We start from the raw sequence: 27,641 nt of genomic DNA on the forward strand, positions 1-27,641 counted from the left end.
TCCGGGTGGTCAGGTCCACAGGAAGACCTGCTCAAGTCTCAGGGCTGCTGTTGATTTTTATTCCTGCAAAATACTCAAGTATGTAATTCTTTTACCTTATATTCTTTAACCCAAACTTATTTTAGAGAATATGTGCGCCTTTATCACAAAAACCAAGTCTTAATTCAGCTTCACTCAGTAAAATAATACCACAAAAGAGAAAATGTTATTCTTTTATTTATGTTAAATAAAAACATGAGAAAATCCTTTTGTAAAAAGGGTCAGAATATTCCTTGTCTCCAAACCATGGATGCAAAGAACTGTTGAGTGCTTTCTTCCCCCACAGGGTCATAACACACTTCCATGTGGTAATCACCTAGAGACAACATAGACGTGTGTGCTCTCCAGCTGCCACTCTGGGAAAGTCACACGCAGTACGTGGGCAAGCAAGGAACAGAACACAGGCACAGTATATTCTGGAAACACTTCCTGTGCTGGCAATGAACCTCAGTACCAAGTATTGTCATCTGGCTTTGTTTTTTGGGGGGTTTTTCTTGTGGTCCTGCTACATTTTTAAGCCACACATACCACCACACTTCAATGGTACAATTTTTCACAATTCCAGAATTCTATCAACTGGCAGTACAGGTTAAGTAGCTTCTGTGGAAACATTTTATAAATTTAAAAATTACATATGAGAACTAACACTACTGCGAATTTTGCCAGTAGAAACGTGACCCCCAAGGAGCCACAGTTTCCAAATTACCGGACACACGTTTACAATGTACCTGTGAATTCTAGAATCAACATGTCATTTGTATTTCAGAGACTATAGGTGAGTCTCTGAAAACAAGTGCTAGATCCATGGTTTTTACACCCATCTACCCCTACACCCACCACATATCCCACAGTCTAACTTCACCAAAGATGATTTATCCAAACAGTCATGGTAGGTTGGCAATTCTTCAACCTTAGCTCATGTCACAAAGAGTTTTCTATGACTGGAGTCAATAAGAACTTCTCTGTTAGAGAAAGCAAACATTTTCACCTTTGGCAGACTGCCAAGATGATGCTTTATTATAGAATTTATGAAGCTACAGTTTAGTAACTTGCAGGTTTTATTAAAATGAATCAAAAAGAAAGAAAAGCAAAGGATAACAATACAACCCCATATCCCAAAACTTTCTAGGTTTTTTAGTGCAAGAAATGCTGTATCACTGAAGCACTTGAGAATTATCATGAAATCCTAGCAAAAAATGTAATCACCTCAGAAGTGGTAATAAAAAAAGAGAAACAACCAGAGAGGCACACAGATTGTTTTTTTTTTTTTTAAAGGATTTTTATACTATATTTAAAAAACCACAAAATAAAAAAGGGATCAATCAACATATATCTTAGAAGTCCTTCCAAGAGTCTCTGTACGCGGCAGCCACACAGGCCAGCTGACGTCTTTTCCTTCTCTGCTCAGTCTGCAGCTCATTTAAGGATCATCGGAGATGACTCGTGCTCTAGTTCTTAAAATCAGACTTGTTCCGCCAAATCCAAGACCCTGAACTTATCCAAATTGTAGAAACATGCTTTTACCACCCGTCCACCAAAATACCTCCCATTCAGATCAACAACGGCTAAAAGACAAACAGAAAGAGTATCAGTTAATACAGGTATCCTTTAAGGCATTACAAGAACATATTTTAACTGTAAGGATCAAGATCACAAATTCCACTTTTTTATTCTTTACATTTAGCTCTACCACTTACCTTTAATTGCTGATTCAACCCTCTCAAATTCTAAAAATATTCGTACTGCTTCATCATCAGGGGCACCAGGAATCTGGGAAAGAAACGGAAAGTGTCATATGTGAAGTTATCAACTGAGATAGAGTTGAGTATGTTTTCTTCCTTAATTGATCTTTGTCAGAGTAAGTATTGCAATGATCATCATATACAGACAAGTCAAATACTAAGGAAATAAGTACGATTTGTTTGTCATCAAAATTTGTTAATGTCTGGGGTTTTTTTTTTTGAATGTCTGTTTATGACTGGCACCATGTTAGGTGCAGACAACACAGAGCTAACTAAGCTGGGCAGTCTTTGACCCTGAAGAGGTCCTATGCCAGCCGACACCTAAACAAATCATTATGCAGTCAACAAACAGAACATGGAATAGAAGAGAAGCAGTAATGGGATCAGAAATTTAAGATGAAGAGATCTGTGTTCTAACTGCCTCTCACATTCACTGAAATTCCTGTTGGGCTCTTCAAGCCCTGCATTAACATGGCCCAGGTAAGCACAGCGCCACGTCCCCCCTCCCTCCCCCCGCGTTCATTCCCAGCACACCCAACCATTCCACTCGGTAGCCCTCCTTAGTCTCCCAGAAGCTGTGACCCCATCAGGATACCTTTTCCTCCTATCCAAATCCTACCCATGCATTTCAAGTTCAGCCTACATCTGATATTGTTCACAAAGCTTGCTCTATTTTTAGTGATCGAACCCTTTTCTTGACTTCTGTATTTATAGTGAATACTACAGAGTCTAGCAACTGCACATTCCCTATTTTTACATGTGCTTGTTTTATTGTTTCTTCAACTTAAATATCACTGAGAGCGCAGACCACGTTTCCTGTCTCCCAAATGTATGTGGGAGGCACTAAATATACACTTGCCAAATGAAAGAAACCAAAGACATGTCCAACTAACTGAACTATTGAGCACATGACAGTGAGTCTTGAATCACCAAACTAAATGTCAATCATAAAATGAAACATTTTATTCCCCCACCAAATAAAATTTGAAGTCCTTCTTGTCTTTACGTTTAAAATTGTTATAACCAAGAGAAGTGTGACTAAGTAACATCTGTCACCTTTGGTGGTAAGAACACACTCACAGCACACTTATCTCTATTTGCAGAAAATGTTTGGTAATCTGTCAGTTACAACTTAGGTTACAAACATCAAAAGAAAACCCTCTTACTTCAAATATCACACATTTTCCAACTTTGCCATATTTTTCACACTCTTCCTTGGTTTCTGCTTCCAAGTCTTCATCTACCTCTCCTGCACCAACCATGTTCTATGAAAAAAAATGAAGAAGTTCAAGTATAATTTACAAATATACAAACGAGATGAGTAAGTAACTTTCTTTCATGATGGCAAATGTTCTCAATCCCAAATGACACAATGAAAATTTTCATCCTTATAGTACCCAAGAGTTGGTATTTAACAAAATAAAAATATGTACTTATGGTTTTTAACATATTGAATTAAAGCAAATTATGACCTCACAGCACGTAACAGAGGACAGATGTACACTCTTATTCCGTTTACTCATCTAACTGAAAAATAATTTTTTGAGCTTATGTTCTACTTCAAGTGTAAGTTGAAAAAAAGTGTCCTACACGGACAGATCCACAAGTTAAACATGGCTTGCTTTACTGCTCGAGGGAAAAATAAGTATTTCAGGTGTCAATAATGAGCGTAAGTGCATGAATGCATTGATGTTGTAAAGTAACAGGTGAAATCAATAAATCTTTTGAGAAACACTAAACATAAAAACACAAACACACACACACATTAAGCTTCACAGAGTGTCACAAGAGCATCTACGTAAGCACCAAAATACCTAAACTAAGCTCAACTTGTACTGACGTCAAATATTTTAGAGCAGTTACTCACTGTGGTCTTAAATATTACATTTAGCAAAAAAACACTAGTGAAAAACAATCTAAAACATCAATCTTAGATGGAGTCTATCCAGAAAGATCATTTGCAAAGAGAATTATTTTCCATTTTCTTTAACTGTTACCATTATCAGTAGTGTTAAAAGCATGCAAAGATAGCTCAGGGTGGACTGACACGCAAAACTCAAGGTAGGAAAACCCAGTTTCTTCATTTCTGCTTCTTACCCTTAGGAGGACCACTTTGGTAGGACACTTAAGTATTTCAGTTAATGGATTTGAATCTGACTTCTTGGACGCATCTGTAGCAAAACATTTAAACGTAGGCGTGTTAGAACACTGAGTCCAAGTTACAACGACTAATTTAATTTCCAGAGTACTTCCCACTATTTATGTCCTTAGAGTCATCTCTAAGCATTTATGCAATCTGTCTCTGAGCAAAAATGTAGCCTTATCTGTGATGAAAATATCTGCTCTGCTTTGGTATAGGTTTTTACCATGATTCCTACAAGTTTTTAGCTTCTCTAATTACCTGCGATTTTTGCTTCGTTCACCTCCTCAGTTCACACAGTTGACAGAGCACAGATCACAAACCTTATAGGTCAGAGTACTGGCACATGCAGTGTGGCCAAAGGTCACTAGCCTAACGTAATAAGCAGTGAATTCGCCAGCCACTGGCTGACTGACTAACTTCACATACCCCCCCAAATCAGGGCGACTGCCGATTTGGGGTTTTAGCCTGTCAGCCTGACCAGCTGCTTCCTCAAGCTACGTGTTGACAGGGCTGCCAGCAAAGTTTTCTTCTTTCTTTAGGAAAGGGAGCTAAACTAAGATATTCAAAATAAACTCAATTCTGCTTAAAATGTGAAGCTATGTTTGTCTCATTCCAATATGCCCTCAGCACAGAAAAGAATAATCACATGAAAATAAAACACTAAGCAGGCATCATCTATCAAACAGACTGAAATAACATTAGATCTCACAGAGCAATCAATCTGTAAGAAAATGAGAAATCACTCTTAAAATGAAAGGGCAGGAAAAAGAAAAAAGTAAAGAACTCTTACAGGATGGAAATACACAGACACGATCATGGACACACTATACGTGGCTCTGTCTTTCGTGCTCTAAAAACCTAGCTATGACTTCACCAATTTAACAAGGTCTTTGCCTAGGAGAAATAGGCATGAAATCACTTCTCTGAGTGCTGTTTATTTTCTGCCAGTCTCTCGTCTTTTCTCCCATGAACCTTCCTATCTCTAGATCCGTTCTAAACAAATAGATGCGCCTCTGGAGTCTCTGTGTCCACAACACAGAACTGGAATGCATCATAATTCCAAGTTCTTGTTCTGCTGCAGAGAGGGCCTATCCTCTCACGCTGGACCACACCTCCCCCCTGCTCCCACCCTGGAAGGTCCGCTTGTGGAGGAGACCCACCTTTCTCTGTGGCATCACCCACAATGATCTTGCCTCCTCGCTTGCTTGTCTTCTCCACGGACAGTGCTGTGCTCAGGCCCTGCTCGTGCTTCCCCAGACCCTGGCCTTCCCGGAAGCCGTACTTCTGCATGATTTTATGTGCTACTGTGCCACTGGAAGGAAGGAAAAGAGAAGGAGCTCTTGGACTTGAAGTCCCCAGCTACAGCATAACCCAATTTTATATCACAGCAATCGCCTTCTAAAAAGAGAAGTGTAAATCCCACATGGGCTTCGATGTGGTCACATATAATACCAACAGGCCATTCGCTAGAAGCTGTGGGGATGTTCAGGATGAAAAAAATGGAAAAAGCTAGTGCTGAAATCCCGGACATCCCGAGATTATCTCTGAGGCAAGGGAAATATCCGTTTCCTACAAAATTCTCCCAGTACCCCTGTTAGAAAACACTAGAAGTCTTGTGTGCACCGCTATACAGTTTACGACCGGGGTTCATTTCTGAGTGTGCCTGCCAAACGGCAAGCATACATTTCACATTATGAAGAGGACCACATTCTTCTAAATAGTACAGGAGAGCTTCCGATGACAGTCTTTATAAACGAAAGAACTCTTAGAGACCATCCATTTAACAGACGGGAAAATCTTCCGAGGCCCAGATTAGCTAACCAGCTTAAGGCTGACTAGGAGCAAAGCAAGACACCCAACTCAGAAATTCTTTCATAGGTGCTAATGGTCAAGTCAAACTGGAACCTCCAACTCTTGATTCCTAGCCCATAGCTCTTTCCTTAGTACTTAGCGTTCAAACTGCACTTGGAGGTGCCTCACGGGTCTCTAGGGGGGCCCCCCAGCGACCACTGCTATTTAGGGCTTGAATCACAAAACGCTGCTTCAAGTAACAGTGCCAACTACATCATTTTCCGTATGTAATTTCCTTACAAATTCCATTTGAACAAATCGACCTAGAGCAGAAAGGCCTGAAGATGGCTGAGCTACGCCACCCTCTACCTTCCTGGGGTATACGGTGAACATTTAATCCCTGTTCAAAAGGGAATTCAGAACAAAAACCAGCTTCATGTCTGTCCACACTCCAGCACACAGTCTAGGGCAAGAGCGGACATGTTCTCTATCTATGCTGCTTGTGTGGTTTCTGGCACCAGAGAGGAGACTACTATGACCGAGGAGCTACATTTTAAATTGTATTCATCTTCAAGGAATTTACTAGCCAGCAATTACACCACAGAAAGCCGCACAGGTCGAGGAGAGGGATACCAACAAGGCCAGACACTGAACACCCTCTTGCAGGGCTGAAGCCCAGCCATGTGCTCCCACAAGGCTTCTCAGAATCAAAGCACATGCGCACAGGGGAGGGCAGAGCAGGGTCACAGGCAGAGTGTAGGCCTAGTGTAATGTCGCCCCACGGGATAGCTCCTCATAGGAGGAGACACACAGTCAACACCGTAAAACATTCTTTAAACCAAAATGCAGGCTGAACCCAGTGGGGGTCAAAAAAAAAAAAAAAACAGAAACAAAAACAAAAAACCACACAAATCCACAAGCCCCACCTGAAAGTCAACATTAAAACTGAATTTTATATGCTGGCAAACAAATTTCTAATTGGGAGTCAGAATGACTACGTGTTTTAAAGCCAAAGTGCAGAACCATGACCTTAAAGCAAATGGCTCATTTTATCAAGAAAAAAATGTCATTCACCCTTTGGACGTAGCCTTTGTCAGCTCTAATTCACATGAACTATTTTGTTTGCAAATGTTATGAAAATCAATGTAAATAATTATCAGAAACTGTTCCTACCTATAGACTATAACGTTCAGTATCTAAATCATTCAAAACTTACATCAGAAGGCTTTCTGTTTGGTAGAAAACCTAGCAGTGTCAGGCTGGAACGCCCTCCACATGACTCAAGCACTGATTCTTAAGAAGGACGCTTTGTAACTGAACACACCAAGTGTCTCCCCATAAACCCGAGAGTGCCCTCATTCCCCAACAAAAGCTGCATCGACTGACAAGGCCGGCCACACTTCACACCGAGTCTCGTCCTTCTTACACTTGCTGAGATGAGAGCACTCAGAACCATTACCCCATGTTGGCAAGGAAGGAGTTGCCAGGTCCAGTCGGAGATCTGGGTCTGTCTTGTTCCTCATATACTGGGGGAGGGATAGCAGCTTTGGAAGACTGGGAGCGAGGTCTTGAATCCTCTTCGTAAGGGAAATCTCTGGGTACTATTGGATAAAAATAAAACAGGTTTACCAAAGTACTACAAAAGAATTCTGAACTATATTTACACAGATCAGCTGCCTACAAGGAGTAAGAAAAAAAACAAGTCAATCTTAGAGCCACTACATGACGTTTTTAAAAATCAGAGGTAGAACGCTACTTTCCTGATTCCTGCTTTGCTACTCCTGTTTTTATCTCCTCGAATGTCTTTTTTTTTTTTTTTTACATCTTACTGAAATGTTATTTACCCTTTAAAGTGCTCTTAAATGACAATCTGTGTCTAAAACTTTAAGACGTTCTCTATGTTCCAAGTAGGTCCAACTAACTCTCTTTTGATGCCCACAGCACTTTGTGTACCTGTCTTAAGATTCTAATCTTACTACCTCGTTAGCCTAGCAAACAATAAAGGTCTCTGAGATTAGGGACCATGTACCAGACCAGTGAACAGGGAAGCTTTTAAAAGATCTAGATGCTTGGGCCCCACTCCCAGAGACTTCTTTCAGGTGGGGCTTATGGTGTGTCAGGTGTTTTCACATAAAAGATATTTCACAATATCTTTTGAATTATCTTCTTTAAAAAGATCACATAAAATGGGCAACAGGTTATTAAAAAGCACTAGGATGATTATATTTTCTTAGAACAGTTTAGGTGTGGTCCAACGCAGCAGATACAAAAATGATCTAGATGCTGCAACAAAGTCCAATTCCAACCCAAATATTCTAGAATAGACCACTGGGAGAAGAAACAGTGGGTGAGCATGTTTTGGCAATCTAAGTAAAGATACACGACGCGTGTAAGGAAATAGAAACGAATTGCAGAAAAATCTAATTAAGGAAGGCACCGCCACCTTGTGGAAGGTCATGAATTTAACAGCTTCTAAACCACAGAGTATGAAAACTGTAAACTGAGCGACATTTGTTCCAACCTAACTCCAACTATGAAATGTTAGAGAAAATAAAACAAATTACTGAAAAGAAAAGAAAAGCACATCGCTGTATAAAATCCAAGCCTCAGCCTGGCGTGAAAACTTCTAAAGCACAGGAGTGAAGGGTGGTCTCCCACTTGGCCTCAGTGGGGGAGCGAGAGTCTGGGTTTTCGGGCCATGACGCTCTACATTCAGCACCGCTGGCTGACTCAAGCCAAGACTTCCCCTGCCTGGGCCCAAGATGTGGGTCAGAAGAAAAAAGGACAAGAAACAGATACGTACACTCTTTGTCTTTCTCTACAAGAGAAGTGGGTGGCGCGATGGCAGCTCCGCCCATACCTGCAAGACAGGAATGAATGCGCCGTTAGCGGAGAGGACACCGGCGCCCCGTGCCCTGTGCTGTACTGCGCCCCTTCGCCCAGGGAGGGGGCAGGAAAATACCCGCCACCTCATCCCTCCTGCTAACACTTAGGAATGCATCTCTGAGTCTAGGATTAAAAACACAGAAAATGGGCAAAACAGAGGCAGACAAAATTATCTTTTTCATAGCAGGCAGTCAAGAGCCCCAGAATGCAGTTAATGAGCAAACTGCAAGGTGAAAGGACACAGCCCAGAGAGTGAGCAGTTACTTAGGAGGCAGTAATAGAACTCTCAGGCGAGTCTGTTGCCTGTGAGGAGTTTTCATACGTGTTATCTCGTTCAGGTTCAAGAAACCTCAGAAGGAGGTCTTACTGCTTCCATCTTTCAGAAGAGAAGAGGATCAGAGGAGTCAACGGGCAGCGACAGGATAAAACCCAGCTGCCCACGGCGCCATCGCTCGCGCCCACGATCCGCACACTCCTTTCCAGGGTGTAACCCCTGGACCTAAACGCCTATCTGGAAATGTGGGTACTTCTGGCCCCTGTGCTGTCGCCATTCCTGCTCCTGTTTCCTGGGCCATGACGACACAACCAACCAAAACAGACCCCACTTGCTACCCAGCAACCCGAGGGAGAACACACATGGAGGACATAAGGAATTTTTCATTAGACACAAGCCCTAACATATGTCTTACAACTTAATTGCCAATGAAACGATCAAAACAATAAAATGTAAATTAAAAAAAAAAAACACACAAATGGATTACAGACCATGTTGCACCAGCATACATAAGGTTTCACAAAAGCAACTCCTCTAAAGCCGGTGTACGTGCATCACGATGAACACGGCCAGACTAAACATACTTACGGAGACATATGAACCTGAATAAAATTTATATTTCTCCTGAAATACCTATTATCGTTCCTTTTTTTAAACCTGGTCACTAAGACCTAGGTGATTACTGACTGATTCTGAAAAAAATCAGCTGAGTTCAGTATAAAGAATTCAGGTGATTACTGGAAATCTGCTACTAATCTGGTTAAAATATGAACATCGATCTGTTAACAGCAGCATGCAGAATGGATATAATGCCATTGTTTTCCTAATACTAGATTGTATGGCTCTTGTTAACGTTAAAAAAAAACGTCCTCAATATAAAAGCATAGCTCCTTATCCAAAGGGCAGCCAATCTGTAAGCTGGAAAGGTAAGACAAATATTCAACCTATACACTGGATTCTAAAACAAGTCAATTAACATTTGTTAAGTAGTAAGATAAAGGATATGGGATGTTTAACATAATACCTGACATACAGAGCACACGCAAGTGTTAACTCTCCTCTCCGTTAGAAAGACAACGTAGCACCTGACAGTGCTCAGCACGTTTTTTTTTTTTTTTTAAATTGAGGTATAACTGACATATGACATATTTGTTTCAGGTGTACAACATAGTGATATGCTATTTGTGTATACTGTGATCACCACAGTAAGTCTAGTTAACATCTATCATACACAGTCATAAATTTTTCTTATAATGAGGACTTTGAAGATCTACTCTCTTAACTCTAAAATATGCAATATAGTTTTATCAACTACAACTATGTTGTACGCTACATCCTGATTTATTTTTTAACTGAAGTTTTGTACCTTTTCATCCCCTTTACCCATTTTGCCCACCTCCCACCCCCATCTCTAGCAACTGCCAATCTGTCTCTCTGTATCTGTGAACTTGGTTTTTTGTTGTTGCCTATATTAAGTATCCTATAAATACATTTAATTCATATCTGCACTGAAAGATTAAGAGTTCTAAATTACTATAGACTTGTTCCTTTCCAACTCAATTAGTATTTTAAATTTTAAATTAAACCCTAAAGCAGCTTTGGCTGTACACTGGGGAAGACCAGGCTTGCCAAACTGCTAGTCATACAACTGAGTTCATGTATGTGGAAATATACTGCAGCTTTTTTTTTTTAAAGATTTTACTTAATTATTTGACAGAGAGAGACACAGCGAGAGAGGGAACACAAGCAGGGGGAGTGGGAGAGGGAGAAGCAGGCTTCCTGCCGAGCAGGGGGCCCGATGCAGGGCTCGATCCCAGGACCCTGGGACCATGACCTGAGCCGAAGGCAGATGCTTAACAACTGAGCCACCCAGGCGCCCCTATACTGCAGCTTTATGGTAACATTATTCTTAGGTCTCATGTTAAAGATGACAATATAGGCTTTTGGGCATATGAAGATCTTGGATAAGCTGGACAGTGGACCTGTATCCAGAAAGCACTTATTCCCTCTGTGCCTCAGATCTCTCACCTTTAAAATGGGGATAATCATAGCTCCTACTTTGAGTTGTGTGATGTAAAGTAGATAATCTATGAAAGTGCTTATTAGAACAGTAGCTGGTATCTAGTAGACAAGTAGAAGATTTAAATTTCTCACTTAAATAAATCTCAACCTGTCAACCAAACTGGTCAACTAAGCCAAGGAAATCCCAGCAATTAAAACACAATGAAGCTAAAGTAAGAAGCATTCCATTCTCTCAAGAATGAACACTACTTAGCTATCTAGAGATCACGAAGAAGCCAGCTCTAACACAAGTACAATTCTGCTTGTGAAATTTTAGAGATGAAGGGGCCTTATGAAGTACCTGGCTCAAATTCTTGTCTCCCTGCTCTCCATAGACCCTGAAAGAAACCAATGTCCAGGGAAACTAAGGGATTTCCTCAAATTCATGCATGTTAGTGGCAAACACTGTGGAAACGAGTGCCTTGACTCTCTGGTCCGTGCTGAACAGATACGCAGCTGGCTACAGGGAAGAGGTGCTGGTCAATGTGCTGGTCCTGTGGGTAAGGAAACTGTGATAGTAGGTATTTAAGGTATCCCCGAGGTCTCCAAGCAACACATGTGAGAAAGTGATCGCGAAGCTCACAGGAGAATACGCGTGAAAACAGGATATACGTTAAAACTGTTACGCAAACATGGACTGCTGGGATTCCAGAGAGAAAATTACCCAAATCAACATCGACTGAACTATTTATCAAGCTGAACATGAAAAGCAAACAGGAGAATGTCACCGTGTTTGAAATGTGACATTTATGTTTCACGCCTTACTTCTTTTCCGCCTCTCTCGCTCGTAATCTTCATCTTCATCAGAATCTGGATCTGGTCTCCTCGAAAACCCACTAGCTTCATGTCTGTCCTTACGCCTCCTGTGATAACAGAGGAACCAAATATTCATTACAGATGAACCAATTTAGAGATGTGAACCCAAGGATGTCACCTTGACTTGCTCTTGGCTAGAAAATATTCAAACCCTCTCTTTCCCACTAAACTATTAATTGGCAGGTGGGAGGGTGGGAGGGGGGCACATGGGCAAATAACTGGTTGAAGACTAAAGTAGCAAAATTAAGTGAGAAAAATCCAAAAGATAAACTGAACAAATTTAACAGGCACATGAATATAAGTAGCAAGAAAAAAGTTTCCTTGATGTTTACCTTTTTCAATTTTAAAGCATATCAACATAGATAATACTTTAATAATTGAGTCTCTAGAATGTGCTCTCACTTCATGAAATGATTCAATAAATAATGAGAATTTATATAATATTTTATATACCTATTGAATAATTAACATTCAGTATTTTCAAAATAAGAAATACAAATAAATTCTTTTCACCCATACCTTTAAAAAATATAAATAAAAGATGTATATAAGCTTTTCAAAATTCCATCTGGCTCAAAATTAGTTAAACATTGTAAGTATTTTATTTTTTAAACTAAGCTCTACTGCCCAACATGGGGCTTGAACTCACGACCCTGCGACCAAGAGCCAGACAGGCACCCATAACATTTTAAGTATTTTAAATAGTTACGATTCTAGAAGAATAGGAAAAAACCAATGATTCAACTTCAGATTTTTAGGTTACTTCTCTAACAATTCATCCAAAATGTCGACTTCAAGTTTTCTGCATCTAGACATGAAATCTGTTCCTAGCATTTGTTTTCATGCTGGAACTTAACCACAGGCACACCTCTCGGAGATACTGCTGATTTGGTGCCAGACCACTACAGGAAAGCAAATATTGCAATAAAGAGAATCAAATGGAGTTCTCGGTTTCCCAGTGCATAGAAAAGATATGTCTACACTACACTGTAGTCTATTAAGTATGTAATAATAGCACTATGCCTTAAAAAAACCCAATGTATATACCTTAAAAATACTGCTAAAAAATGCTAACCATCCTCTGAGCTTTCAGCAAGTCATAATCACTGATGATAAATCACCAAAACAAATAATGAAAAAGTCTGAAATACTGGGAGAATTACCAAGTAATACAGAGACATAAGGAGAGCAAATGCTGTTAGAAAAACGGCACTGAGGAACACCTGGGTGGCTCAGTCGGTACAGCATCCAACTCTTGCTTTCATTTCAGGTTGTGATCTCAGGGTCGGGAGATGGAGCCCTGTGTCAGGCTACACACTCAACATGGACTCTGCTTGAGGATCCTCTCCCTCTGCCCCTCCTCCCGCTTGCGCACGCACTCTCCCTCTCAAATAATCTTAAAAAAAAAAAAAAAAGAAAGAAAGAAAGAAAGAAAGAAGAAATGGTGCTGATAGACTTGCTCCATACAGAGCTGCCATGAACTTTGTTTTTAAAGATTTATTTATTTATTTGCGGGGGAGGAGGGAGAGAGAGAGAGAGACTCTCAAGTAGACTCCACGCTGGGTATGGACCTGAGGCAGGGTCCATCTCAGGACCCTGAGATCATGACCTGAGCATAAAGCAAGAGTCGGATGTTCAACCAACTGAGCCACGCAGGCGCCCCACCACAAACTTTTAGTTTGTAAAAAATACTGCATCTGCAAAGCACAATAAAATGAGGTATGCCTGTACAAAATCTTAAAAACAGATTGATTCCTTCTGATGACTGCTTAATCAACCATGAAAACTAACTTCAGCCTTACAGACAGCACCAAGGTTCATTCATTAATATCACAATGACTATTCCAAATGTAAAATATCCTCGAATCCAAACAGAGCCTTACTTTTCTCTCTCTTCTATTTCTTTTTGTCTTTCCAGCTCCCGCTGTCTCTGTCGTTCCTCTCTTTGGCGCTTCACTACTTTCTCATAATCATTAGGAAACATGGGATCATATTCATCAGCTAATGGAATCAAAACTTCTCCTGCAGAAAATCCACTGGGAACAGGATCCTGAGGAAGGTAAAAATGCCAAACCATGTATCATCCTCATGTTTTAGAATTGTATTTGTAGAATTAAGGTCAAAGAATATGAGCATTAGAAGGGGCTCTGCAGACCATCTATCTGCCTCCTTTGTTTTATAGGCAAGGAAACAGAAGCCTAGGGAGGGTTACTGACCTGACATGGCCACACACTATGTAGCTATGGAGCAGATGAACCAAGATTCACCTCTCAGTTCAGTATTAATTCCATAAATACCCTAGGGCATCTTCCTGGAATTCCTAAACAAGCTGCGACCACCTAAAATTTCAAGCAATAAATTTGACTATTCATAATAAACAGTGAATACTTCTGTTTTAATATGTCTCTATGAAAACTTAAAAATAAACAATCCATGAATAACAATCATTCTTGTGGTCATTTAACAGACTAATTTTGGATTCTGCTTACATGGAAACATGATATATTAAGACTTCACAATAAAGGCAGAAAGCATCCTCTCAGGCTGTTTGAAACCCTCTGGAATACACATCCCTTTCCAGGGAGGTTGCATTTCAGGAACCAAGTCCAGCACAGGTGGTTGTAACTCCCTTCACACCATCATTAGTTCTTTTAAGGTCCACTAAGATCAGATCAGGTTCAGATGATAACATTTTGCATTTTTCTGTACGTTTAGAAACTGGGGCTACTCTTTGAGAGAAAAGAGGCAGCCTTAAAGAACTCAGAAAAACAAAAAGCAGACACAGCACAGCTGACCTGAAAATGGGGACCTAAACCTCCACACTTTCTTGTTAGTTTTCTTAGCATAACTCCCCCTTAGTATCTATACGAATGAGATGCCTTAGCTGGTCTCCACAGCTACCCCGAGCATGCACAGTTTGGGACCAGAGTCTCAGAGGGCCTGCTCTGCACCACCTCAGGAAGGACACTGTCCATACAAGCAAAGGCAGGACAGTTGTTTGTCGAATGTATTGTGTATCTGAACACAAGACTGACGTGATACAGAGAGCTTACGTTCAATGTCAATGGATCTAAATCCCACAATTCCTGCATTACACCGTTCCGTCTCATGTTCTGCATTGTAAAACAAACATTTCAATGCTTCTTTAGAACTGAAAATCAGGAAATATGATGTCCAATGAATATAAGACATTAGAAAGCTATAATCAGCTCCCAGGCCTGAACAGTGGAAAGTTTATACAAATCTATTTAAGGAAAGGTTCCCAAAGGGTAGTTATGAATTTGTATTCATATAAAAAGACTTTTTAAAAACACAAAGGCACATGAACAAGATTTCCTTTCAGTTATTATTAAGACAGGAGAGAAACTAACAATCAGCTATTCAATTTACATAATACTATCACCACAGAGTTTCTGACAGAACCAACTGTCAATATCAAGGTTAATTCTTTGTCATTTCAAAATCTGAAAGTAAACAACTTTTACCACATAAACCCTGCTGAGTGGAACAATGAGCCATCATCTGTAAATGCTATAAAGAGTAAAGCAATCTGTTCAATTTTAAAAAATTAAAATGTTAATACCCCAATGCTGGGGAGGGTGGGTAAAACTAAAACACTTATACATTGTGGGGATACTGTAGAGTCAAGACACAGTAACAGAAGACAGTGAACCAGTTTTTGATTAGATGTGGTCAGGGAAAATTAGGTAGATAATCTGTGGGGAAAGAATGTTAAATGATGAAGAATCCCCAGAAACATCTCCACTGGGGGATGCCTTTCCTCCCTGACAGACCATCAGCCCGCAGGACCAACGGCAGTTCTTCTGGCCAAGAAATCTCAGAATAAAGGCAAGTGAGGGGAGCAGATTCCAACCCAGAACAGTTTTGACTGAAACTAAACAAAGAAGGGAGGGGGCATGCAGTTGGGACTGTGTCTCAGATTGATTTGGGTTCTTTCTGATAGGGGTGGGGGTGGGGGATGGGAAGAGGATCTTGCTAGAAACAGCAATAATTGCCTATTCTATTTATTAACCTTTTGGTCATTTTTCATCAAGCAATTTGTGTGCACGGTGCTGCTTAAACTCTTGCAGTCATATTACTTGACTGCCATCTGTAGAAGAAGGAACGTCACCTGAAGAATGGGTGTGATTTTAACCACAGTTTACAATGAGTTCATTTACTCCTCATTTTGTACCGTCTGAACTATGATTCTTAGTCTTCCTTGTCCAGCTCCTCCTCATCCTCACTAGGCCATTTACACAGCTGACCCTGTCTCTGTTTTTAAGATGACGTAAAATCGCTGAGGTAATAAAGGTTAGGCTGGTAGAATTTAAACCTTTTCTCTACTTTCATCCACAATAAGACAATAAGCACTAATGTTCCTTTTGACAGAAGAAATTAGAAACAACCCATACAACCAGCTGTAAGTGAACTAAATAAATTACAGTACACCCATTTGAGGAAGTACAGTGAATCCATTAAAATGATCATACAGTCCTGACTTTCTAACACAGACAGTGTGTTCTCACAACACATAAAGTGAGAAAAGCAAGTTAGAGAACAGAAGATAGAGGCAGAGATGGAAAGATATTCCAAAATATAAAGTTTTTAACTTCTAGACAGTAGGACTGAAGTCCTACTGTTTTCCTTTCTGCATCTCTCCAGTTTCTGATTTTTCTATAATGCACTATTTTATTTTCAATACTAATTTTTACAATTCAGTTGAAAAGGACACTGGCTAGCCTACAGTGACCCACTGAGGGGACCTTGTTCTGAGGACACGTGCGTGAAACAGGAGAGCCCATCAGGCGGGGCTGGGGCTCACCTTCAGGCCAGCTGCGACGTGCGGGGGGGTGTCCACAATCTGCCGGTCGTCTGAAGAGCCGCCTCGCTTTAGGTCGATTACTGGGGCAAGTACTGTACTCTGTTTTGTTCTCTGGCTCTAAAATCATGGAAAAACAAAAGAAGGACACTGAAGCTTCAAATTAAAACTCATACTGTTTATAACAAAGCTTCGTGGTCTCTGTAACAAACCTTTCAGATAGGAGAAAAACAATCTTAAAACAACAGCTTTCTAATTATTATCATTACCATATACCGGTTTCCGTAGCCTTTTCTTAACAACACAAATTTCCTCTATTTTTATAAAAGGTTTAAAGTAAGCTTGGTCTCTTTTATGTAAATTTGCATATAAAATAGGAAACGAGAAAAGTTCTAACACTGGTTTTCCCTCTGAGCACAGGAGGGCAAATCTGTAACAGCACAACACACTTGGATTAGTGGGAGTCTTTCACCAAGGAATAAGGTATGTTTTTATATCCTGAGCAAAAGATACTTGTGGATTAGTTTTTCCCTCCCAGCAGAATCTAAACTCCTACCTCTTTTATTTTGACCCCACAGAAAAACTTTAAACAGAGAACAGTACTCATTCACGAACCAGCCACCACTGTTCCCATGTTACCACATTTTCTTTACCATACACTGTATTTTGCACTGAACCATCCAAAAGGAAGTTGGGAGACTCATGACACTTTCCCTTAACTTCCTAAAATTACGGACATTCTCTTACATAAGTGCAGTACTATTACCACACCTAATAAAATAAAAAAAATCCCGTTATCATTTCCTATCCAAGTCACACTCAGATTTTCTAAACTGTCCCCTAAAATGCTTAAATAGCTGATTTATTTTGAACCAGAATCATACCAAAGTCCCACAACGCGTTTGATTGTTAAAGCTCTCATTTTAGAAGAGACTCCTTTCCCTGCTGTCGTCACCATCATCACCAGAGCCACGTCTTTGTCTCCTTCTCCTTTTCCCGACACTTGTAAAACGCTGCACGTTCTAGACCCGTCTGGTAACTTCCTGGTGGTCTAGTTTCAGTTATTCCTCTATGCCCTGTAATTTCTGAAAACTGAGTGCCTCCCAGGTGCGGTGCTCAGTGCTCCGTTTGGCATCACCACTGCGGCACTCAGGGGCAGGCTGTCTGGCAGCAAGGCGAACGTCAGATGGGCAGGCCAGTGACCATCTGGTCTTGTGGTTACAAAGGTTTAATTCCCCCTTTGCAATTTAAAGTGTTATACGTTTTCATTGTTAGTACTACAAAAGGCTCAAAATAAACCCACCATCCCTCTTGAATATAACAGTGCTTATAATGTTAAGGAAACAAATTTAATCCAATCATTAACTATACAAGCCACTAAGTGAATACCAAAGTTGAGAGGACAATGGTGAAGATTATCAGAATCATATATTTTTCTATTATTCCACAGGTAAGACCACAGCTCCATCTTTCAGCTGTAGGTAAAGTTTTCTCTACCAAACACTTTTACAGGTTTGGTTAGGCCGACCTAGAACTGAGTAATTAATTAGTCAATTAAACCTAAGAAAATCAATGCAATGTACCTTCACGTCCCTTCAAGAAAAACAAAATACTAACTTCACACAGCAATCTCAAAAAGATATTAGAAAGTTAGCAGAAATGATTTCACAGGCCACTTTTTATTCTGACCTATCCTCTAAAAACCCATTTGAAACCTCAGGAGATGTCCTAGTAGCTGAAATTATTGTACTGAAGAAGTGAAAACCTGATAAACGTAAATTAAACAGACTGAAGCAGATACTAAAGAGGATGTCCAAGAGTCTACAGACTTCATAAAAAAGCCTATTTCGTTGCTTATCAGCATCTCACGCTTTTTCATGTGAGTAAAGTAATAGTACAGAAAAATCAGTACGTGATGAATAAATTTCATTTAACTTTTTAATATATTTTTTTCAAAGGATCTGTTTTCTCAATCGTATTTTATATAAGCTAGTTTTTAACCAACAGGTTATTAAATATGCACTGACTGGATAGAGAAAGCAATCCTGAAGTTATACCGGGCAGGAAGAAACAAATTAGGATTTTTAAAATTTGGCTGCAAGTAATCCACGAAGCTGACAATATTTATGCTGGTAACTGAAGAATTAGCCCAGTTTTTAATCTGTATATATCTAGTATATTTTGACTTCTGCTCTTCTGCTTTGTTATCTCCCATTGACCTAAGATTGTCCACTAATTACATCCACTTAAAGTCCAACTGAACTGATGTTATTAAGTGTGAGATTGCTCCTTACAGCCAGAGCCATTTTACAAAAGGGAATGTTAGGCCTTGAAGAATAATACATAAAATGGTACTGGTATGGGAATATAAAACCTTATTCCCAGATCTCGTGTGCAAAGTAAAAGTGACATGAAATTCAAAAAGATTTTAAAAACTAACCAATTTTTAAAAATTAAAAGGAAAAACAAGACTTGTTTTGCTAATCTTCCCTTCAAATGGGGTGAAAGCTTGTTTTAAAACAACAAAATTCTCTCTCTTTAAAAATACTGGCATAAAAAAAATTTTAATCTCATCATGATGAATTTGAAAAAGACAAAAACCCTGATCAACAGAACTGACAAGACAAACTAAAATTTTCAGACACTGTTGTTTTACCTGTGGGTATACTAATCCTAAAAACCTTTTATAGCACTGAGCACTCACACGTAAGCACTTCAACAGAAGCACCAATTGAGGAGGTAGTAAAGGAAAAGAAAAATAATTCCAACTTTAAAAAAATGTTTTTGATGTAAAATTCCAAACACAAAATGTAAAGAGAACAGATTCATGAATCCTTAAATCTCTATGACCCAGCGTCACCAGCTTCCAACTCACGGGGAACTGTGTTCTGTGTGCCTCCTCACCTCCTCTGCCCCATAATGGATTATTTTAAAGCAAATCCCCTAAATTCAAACATTTTATCAGTAAATATTTCAATACATCTCTAAGGCAGGTTTTCTTAACTTGTTTCATTATTGCTTTCCCCTCAAGAAACTTTTTAATACATTCCCTGGCCCCCCCAACCCCATAAAACTTTACCACAGATATACTACGTATCTGTTTATGTACCTAACAGTATCTTGCACCACACATAAAAAGAGCACAGTTTTCACCCAGGTAGGACAATATTTGCCCCATTTAGGGGGATATAACCTCCACTGGGTTATACGCTCTAAAATATACGGGCCCTTAAGACAACAAGCAAACCAGATACCATTCTCATTCCTACAAGTATTTGACAGTAGCATTTTACATCAAATATTCAGTGGACAACTATGCCCTTAATGTCTTGTATGTTGTTCAATTTCAACAACGTCCCCAGTGCCCAACATGTATACAACAGGAACAAAACCAATTACTCCCAGACTACATATGCCTGACACATTCAGAACCAATCTGAGCCCTCACTAAGGCATACAAATTATTAATTCCCGCCGAGCCTCACTACTCCACGTGCTGCTTCTAAACCCCTACAACGAACAGCAGACTCCAGGCCCCAGCCCAGGAATATGGCTAACAAAGCAACATTCCAACCAAATCCTCGGCCAATCTCAGACATACTAAAAAGCCTGTAAACCAGCGTCACTGCTGGAAACGGACAGTCCTGCTTTTTCTTCCTTCTGATTCCCTGCAATAGTTCAATTCCCAGGTCTCACCTTAACCTCCTTACTTCTCTCCACCCAGAGCCTCTCCCCCTATACATGTTTAACCCTACATACTGGATAAAACAGGCAGAAGAGCAAGCTGAAACCAAAGCGCTCGGACCCCTCAGGAGGCGCCTGCTTTGTAGATTTCCACTTCCATACATGGGCTCACCTTACCTTGGCTTGTGTGAGAGCTGCCTTCTTGACCTGAAGCTGAGACTGCAGAAGTTTGAAGTTTTTGGACCAGCCTTCTGTTTTTGAATCACTGGTCTCTACTCCCAGGTCATCATACAGGGACATCTTTCCAATTTAATGCTGAAAGGCAAGGGGGATGGGGTTTAAAGAATACAAAACACAGGAAGGATTTCACATCTTTTCGTGTTAAAATAACTCAGTATCATGGAATTTTAGAGGTGAAAGGTATTGGAAGAGATCACCTCGTCCAGGAAGCTTCAGCAACAGGAGCTAAGGTGCCCGATACTGCCAATCAGTGCCCTAACACATGGCACTAGATCCGCATATTGGTTTACAAATAAACTTGCAGTATTAATTTTTCTACCTATAAGATCATGTGGCCAATTCATGAGTGAAATCATTCTGTGCTATTGCATATAATGATTAATAATTACATATTGTCAATTATATGTATCCAATTTTTCTTTTTAAAGATTTTATTTATTTCTTTGACAGAGACAGAGAAAGAGAGAGACAGAGAGGGAACACAAGCAGGGGGAGTGGGAGAGGGAGAAGCAGGCTCCCCACCAAGCAGGGAGCCCAATGCGGGGCTCCATTCCACGACCTTGGGATCATGACCTGAGCCGAGGGCAGACACTTAATGACTGAACCACCCAGGCGCCCCTACATGTATCCAATTTTTTAAAAATTCTTTTTTGTCTCAACAACAAAAAGTAGAAACTACAACAACCCCTTAGTACCAGGTTGATTTAGCACTATTAGCTACCTTTTATAAAAGAAGAAATCTAAACATATGCCTAGAAATTAAAAAACAAAGCATATCATGGATGCTGTATTTTAATAAATTATGATTACTGATAGCAGAGAGGCAGATCATAAACATCCTGACTTCTTCATATTCCATCAAGTTGAAATTTGTAATCTCTAATAACATCAATTACAAAGATAATCAGTAATCTACATGTAAATGATCAATACATAATATCCTTGCAGAACAGAGAACACAAGACAACAACAAAAACAGCAAGAGTTTACACTTAGGAAGCCGTATCAAGCCAGGCTGGTAGTAAATGCAGTATCTGCTGGAGAGCCTACTAGAGGCTACCATTAAAGCTCAACTTGCTACAGAACTGGGACTTTAGGAGATAAATCTGCCCAAGGTCGTGGTGGGAAGACCCATTTCCAACCTAGTAATGGGAACAACACAACCCTTTACACTAAATCCCTACTGTCACCTTATTTGCTTTTTAAGATTTTATTTATTTATATTAAGATTTTATTTATTTGAGAGAAAGAGAGAATGAGAGAGAGAGCACGAGAGGGAGGACGGTCAGAAGGAGAAGCAGGCTCCCAGCCCGATGTGGGACTCAGGCTCCCCTGAGCAGGGAGCCTGATGTGGGACTCGATCTTGGGACTCCAGGATCATGACCTGAGTCCAAGGCAGTTGCTTAACCGACTCAGCCACCCAGGTGCCCCTACCGTCACCTTTTTAAAAACTCAACATTCTGGGTGAGACCACAACAGAGACCCTTCCCAAAATTAAAAAAAAAAAAAAAAAAAATCAATCTCTTTCTCAAATGGAAAGAGGAAAAAAAAAATTGAAATCCCCAAATTGCAAAATATTTAGCATAGGTAGTTTCTGACTTATGGACACATTCCAAAAAAATCTGTCAGTTCCCAGGTCCAGACAGCATTCTACCATAGGAACTGTGTTAAACAAATCCTGTTTCGCCTGTGTTGGTCTCTCAGGAAGAGAAGGTAATATAGACGAGAAGGAAAATATTTTAACCCCCCACCCCCCCCCCCGCTGTGTCTGACTCAGGGCAAAAACTTCTCTCTGGTATATGCTTACTTCTCCGCCCTTCTAGGTTTGGTATTCTAAGACCCCGCCACCACAACATCCTGGCTGACCCTGGTTCACTCTGTGTGGGGTGGGTACCACCCCACGTCCCCCCTCCCCCCCGCCCCGGAAGAGCTGGTCTGGGTCTGAGCAGGGCAGTTCTCAGCCTGGCAGTCAGAGCCCCACGCAACTGTTGCTGCTTTTCTGTTTCTTCTACCCTTAATATTCCAGCCCTCAGATTACCTAAAAGCTCTCAGGTTTGATTTCTAAATGAAAGGCCCCCAAGGCAGTACAGACACAGGGAAAATAAAGGAGAGCCCAGGGTAGTGGTGGCTGACTGCTCTAATGAATCACCTAAAATCGAGGAATGCTCGCATGTTCTCCTCAGTAAGGCTTCTGTGACAACTCACCAGCTCAGCTGATAGCATGAACAAAGAATTTCCTAGACAGCATATCCAACAGGGAAATAAATGCCCACTGCCTGCAGTGCCAAAGTGAACATTTTATTCAGGAACTTGGCGGCCCATTGTCACATTAAGCTCAAGTCACTGAGGCAATAAAGAAACAGTAAGGAAAGCCCCTGGCGTCCACTTCAGAACCTGTTTTAATCCACACTATGGTAAACCCCACGAAAACCTAAATCCCGTTTGCTGAGTTCACTGCGCTCTCCCCAGACTAGGATTACGTCTGACCCAGAGCTGAACAGGAAGGTAGGCCAACTGCAAGGTTAATGCTCTATTTGCAAACCCCTCCCAAGCCATCTTTTCAGAGATTTCTGGCCAATGATGAGTGCCCAGAAGGAAGAGCAATGTACCAAAAAGCTTCAGAGGCTTTCATGCACCTTCCTCAGAGCCCACATGGTATTCAAAACTAATCGTTCTTATCTAAATACCTATCCTTAAACTTTAAATTTCATGGAAGAACTCAGCAACAGCAAAGAAAAACAATGCTGAATGTCCAGCTTACTACCGAAAACGCCCATGCACCTCTCACCTAACCTAGTTTAACTGTACAGGCTCTCTTCATTCAACTAGTCACTAAACCAAAGCCTAGTTAAACTATGGGTTCATTTGTTTTTCTTCATTCTCATAAAGGCAAGGGAAGACTAACACATTCTGGGAAGTAAATATAAACAATGAAGCTTTCTAGGACATTATAAACAAATTTAATATTTATTTGCAAATTTGTTTGTAACCCAAACTCTACTTCTCCCAGTACCTCTTCATAAGAAACTTAAGAACCTCACCAAAAATGGTATTTACAAATACGTTGGTGCCAATGGAAATAGGCTAACCAAACACCCACTGAACTATGAAGGAAAAAGATTAGCTTATCCACCTGTGCATCTCCAATTTCTGGCACAGGGTAGGAATTTAATAAACAAACATTTGCTGAGATATTAATAATTAAGTCTGTGTAGCCACAGGAATCAGCAGAGACATGACACAATCCTGAGGTTCCACTAGAAAGTTAAAGACAGGCGAAAGGTTCTGGAGATAGATGGTACTACTGGTTATACAATGTGTATGTATTTACTGCCCTGTGGTCCCACGCACTTTAAAATGGTTCAAATCCCAGGTTGTGTGTTCCGTACATTTACCACACACAAACAGAAAATATTTAAAAGAGGGAGGGAGAAGCAGCACCTGAGGAACAGGCTGCTGTCTAATTAACACTAGTACATTTCCCTACCAGGAAGAGTAAACTTTCATGGAAATATTTTCCCAAATTTGGGGGTTAAAAGAAAGTCAAACAGTATAGAGGATCTCTTCCTCCACCAGAATTCTTCTGTCCAAAAATCCAGTATTTAGCAAAGATTTCATGGCTGAATTAATGAGGTCCCATGGGGCCACACTTCCAATGATTCCATTTCCAAATCGAAGATGGTCTGTTGACAATTCCATTTGATTTGCCCTCTCTCCTAGTTTCGAAAATCACTATGCAGCGAAATCCTACGTTCATTTAAACCACCGTTTCTGTTCTCAAAACCTTTGAAAACACACTTCAAATATTAGAAACTGATGTCATTTCACCAGCATCTGCTGGTTTTCTGTGACACAGAGCTTATAGATCAGATCTGCCCATCACAGTAAATGAGGAAGAGCTTTCTTCACTTTTCTTGCTTGAACGGACGTTGAATTCACAGAACTGGATTAATCACAGCAATGACACACTCATTATCCATCCACACATGTATGGCCTGCTTTTAATTACTGTAATGCTACAGCACCAGTGAATTTACCACAAGAGTCAGAATCTGGACAAAAGAACCACATTAAATCCCGATACCCACCCCCTCCCCATCCCATTCATGTGATTTCCCCAGCCCAGGGGTGGGCAGCACCCTGAATTCCATTCCCATTAATTCCTTACTATCCTCCTTTTATATAACGTGATTTCCTCAAAAGGTGTGCACATTTTGATTTTAGCTGTTTGAAGCACTTCTAATATACCAGAGTTGATTCATTCATTCTCCCCACTGCAGTCACTGAAATGTAACAAGCATTGACAAGACTGCCATGAACTTAACCTAATTACTGCTGAGATGTTACTTAGATGACAGAACACATTTATTTCATGAAGTCTAGTGGCAGGTAATAAAAACTAGCGCTAACATCTGGATACACTTTAGGTCAGGGTCAAATACAAACACAGACATGTGGCTTTTAGAACTTGAAAATACCTGCTATTTCTGTTTTTTATGGTAACACCAGACTTTGATCAACACATCTTTTATGTATGCGCCATTTTTGTTCTTAAGAAGAAACACAGTAAACACGGTCTGCCAGAAGAATGATGACTTGTTAAAATTCTAAGCTGGCAAAGTATTTTTTTAAACATGCAACTAGTAGAGAAAGAACATGGAACGAGTCTTCTCAGAAGCAGCCCACTTCTCTCATTTCTCAAGTGCATCTATGAAGCCTTCAGCGACTGCCACCCCCACATAAAACTCTCCATCCTCAACTTGTTTCCCCCGAACAAACTCAGAGCAACTTCTTCTATAGGTTACAGTGCCTCCTGGTTGACACGCTTGTCTCTTCCTCTGTTACAAGCCCCTTAAAGGTAAGGGCAGATTTTGTCTTCATCCAGCTGAACACCATGCTATGAACACTGTAAGCACTTCATATTTTCTAAATGTTATCAAGTGCACCTACTTAAATCACATTATGAAACAATAAGATCTTCAGATCTGCTTTTAAGGACACAACTTATTGTAAATGGTATTTGACATAAGCGTGCTAAATTTTAAGTTGTACACCATCATAATGGGCGAAAAACCACCACCACCATACAACTAACAATGAGTCAAAGTCTGAGTTCTGAGCACCTAAAGAAGCAGCATGGTAAGAAACTTTTTTTAAAAATCACTAAATAGATACTCATGTATCCTAAAGCAAAAATGAAGCCTAAAGAACATGGAAAGTATATACAGACAGAAAGGAAGGAACTATGAGGGCGGTGCCTGTTGATGTTCACAAAAAATACAGGTAATAGGCAATAAAAGGCATCTGCCCCATGTAAAATTGACGACTTTTTAAAGAATGAAAACATTTTTTTTCCTGTATCTCCGCCGGTCACATCCCTTCTTAGGCGGGGGTGTACTGTCACGAAGTCCAGAAAAGTCACCTGGAATGTGGGTGGATAACAAACGTCCTTCACTATTCACTGCTATGACAAGACTTGAGGGATTGCTAGCCCTGGATGTTCCCTGAAGGTAATTTAAAACAAACCAGGTAAAAAAGAAATCCATTCTGTACACTCACAGTTGGGAATACACCAACAATTCCCCTCAAATTCTTATTTTCCATAAAGGCTATCTTTAGTTATTACAGAACTCCACCATCACAACAGCTTTCCACTGATAACACGTCTATCACACCTTGCTACATTCTTGTCTCACGAACCTACTCGTTCGAGGCTGTAGAGCAGGTAGCACGTCTCTTAATAAAATTCCAAAACACATCCTCTGCTTAACGTTACTAATGCCTTACCCCCAATTCCTCAAATATCTCTATTACAGTAAAAATGGCGGTGGCCTTTATCCCCTAAACGTGTGGAAACTGAGGCGCATCCTTTAAAAACTCCACCTGTTGCCAGGAGACACAGTGCTCACCGGAGTATACGCAGAATTCTGCCCTTCTCCAGGACAGCTGTTTTCCATCCGCTGGCTTGGCTCTAGCACTAAGGACCTTCAGCGTCTCTCCTTTACTGCCTTCTCGAGCTCACCCGACCACCCGCCTCTCAAAACTACCCTACCTGCCGTTTCCAGAATGCACTACGGTGCTTCTCGTCTGCTACCTTTGCACTTCCTTCCTCAGCAGGGAGCCTCCCCCCGCCCGCCCCCGCACACCTAACACAACACCTCCCAGACTCAGTTAGAAGCATCACCCCCTCTGGGAAGCCTCTGGATCAACCCAGGGGTGGGTAATTTTTAATGCCTGTTTCCCTAGAGACCAAACTCCCTGAGTAGGGACCCAATCTTACTTATTTATTCCGCGTCTGCTGCCCAGGACACACGGTCTGGGAGGGGAAACGCTCCGGGAACATGTTTGGTGACCGAGCATCAGGGCTACAACACCGCCCGCCAAGGACGGGGACCGAGGTAACGCCGGAGTTCTGCCTCCCATCACCTGTCTAGGTACCTGCGCCTTTCGGAGACGTCAACATCCGGAGTCCCCCGTCCCGCGGCCCGGGAAGGAAGTGACTTGCCTCCTCTCCGCTCCCCGGGCCCAGGAGGGGGGGCACAGGGGTGCTGGGCCACAGGTGACACAAACCTGGCTACCGGCGTCTAGGGACGGAGCAACTTTTTCAAAACAGGACCGACGGAGAGGGGAAAAGAAAAAACACCACAACGTGCCCGGGTCCAAGAGAGGAAACACACAGACGGGAAAGGGAAGAATAGGAAGAAGACAGGAAGAACTCGAGGGCCCGGTGACCCGAGGCAAATAAAGGAAGGCGGCGGCGGGCGCGAGGGCAAACACGGCGGGTCGCCCGCAGCCCGGAGGCCGCGGGCCCGCAGCCCGGAGGCCGAGGGCGTCGGCGGCTCCGGGGGGCCGGCCCGGGACCTCTCGCCCCCCTCGCGGCGCGGCCTAAAGCCGCGGCCTCGCGTCCAGCGCCGCCCGGGGAGGCGCTCCCGCCCCGGCTCCCCGCCAGGCCGCCCGTCCGGACGCCGCCTCGGGCGCCACTTACCCGGCCCCCCCGGCCGACTCTCCCCATGGGCCGCGGCGGCGCACCGGGGCCGAGGCGCCGCGGAGAGGGCGGGCTGGGCGTACTCAGCGTAAGCCCGCGACCGCAAGACCTGAACCGGCGCCAACCCCTACGCCGAGTCCGCAGGGCGCGCGGCGGCG

At 41.4% G+C, this 27,641-nt stretch overlaps 1 protein-coding gene across 1 annotated transcript; it reads right to left on the reverse strand.

The window, feature by feature from the left end:
• Positions 1-198: 198 nt before the first annotated feature.
• Positions 199-27,641, reverse strand: RBM17 (RNA binding motif protein 17). The gene is made up of 12 exons (XM_025853552.2): positions 27,484-27,641; positions 20,436-20,573; positions 16,578-16,694; positions 13,636-13,802; positions 11,702-11,799; positions 8,519-8,575; positions 7,175-7,316; positions 5,085-5,236; positions 3,879-3,952; positions 2,948-3,046; positions 1,737-1,809; positions 199-1,604 (listed from the first exon to the last, which is right to left on the reverse strand). The coding sequence occupies exons 2-12, from the start codon at positions 20,556-20,558 to the stop codon at positions 1,501-1,503; spliced, it is 1,206 nt and encodes a 401-aa protein (XP_025709337.1). The 5' UTR covers positions 20,559-20,573; positions 27,484-27,641; the 3' UTR covers positions 199-1,500.

Source organism: Callorhinus ursinus, unplaced genomic scaffold (genome assembly GCF_003265705.2).
Source record: "Callorhinus ursinus isolate GAN/ISIS: 27379988/994484 unplaced genomic scaffold, GSC_fseal_2.0 scaffold36, whole genome shotgun sequence".
Classification (NCBI taxonomy): domain Eukaryota; kingdom Metazoa; phylum Chordata; class Mammalia; order Carnivora; family Otariidae; genus Callorhinus; species Callorhinus ursinus.

What these genes read in the sequence shown, in the direction of transcription:
- RBM17 (XM_025853552.2), bottom strand. Translation starts at nt 20,558, where the DNA reads ATGTCCCTGTATGATGACCTGGGAGTAGAGACCAGTGATTCAAAAACA. An exon ending in ACGTCGCAGCTGGCCTGAAG is followed by an intron (nt 13,803 to 16,577) that starts GTGAGCCCCAGC and finishes TACCTTCCTCAG; the next exon opens with GATCCTGTTCCCAGTGGATT. An exon ending in TCCTTCCTTGCCAACATGGG is followed by an intron (nt 5,237 to 7,174) that starts GTAATGGTTCTG and finishes CCTTCCTTCCAG; the next exon opens with TGGCACAGTAGCACATAAAA.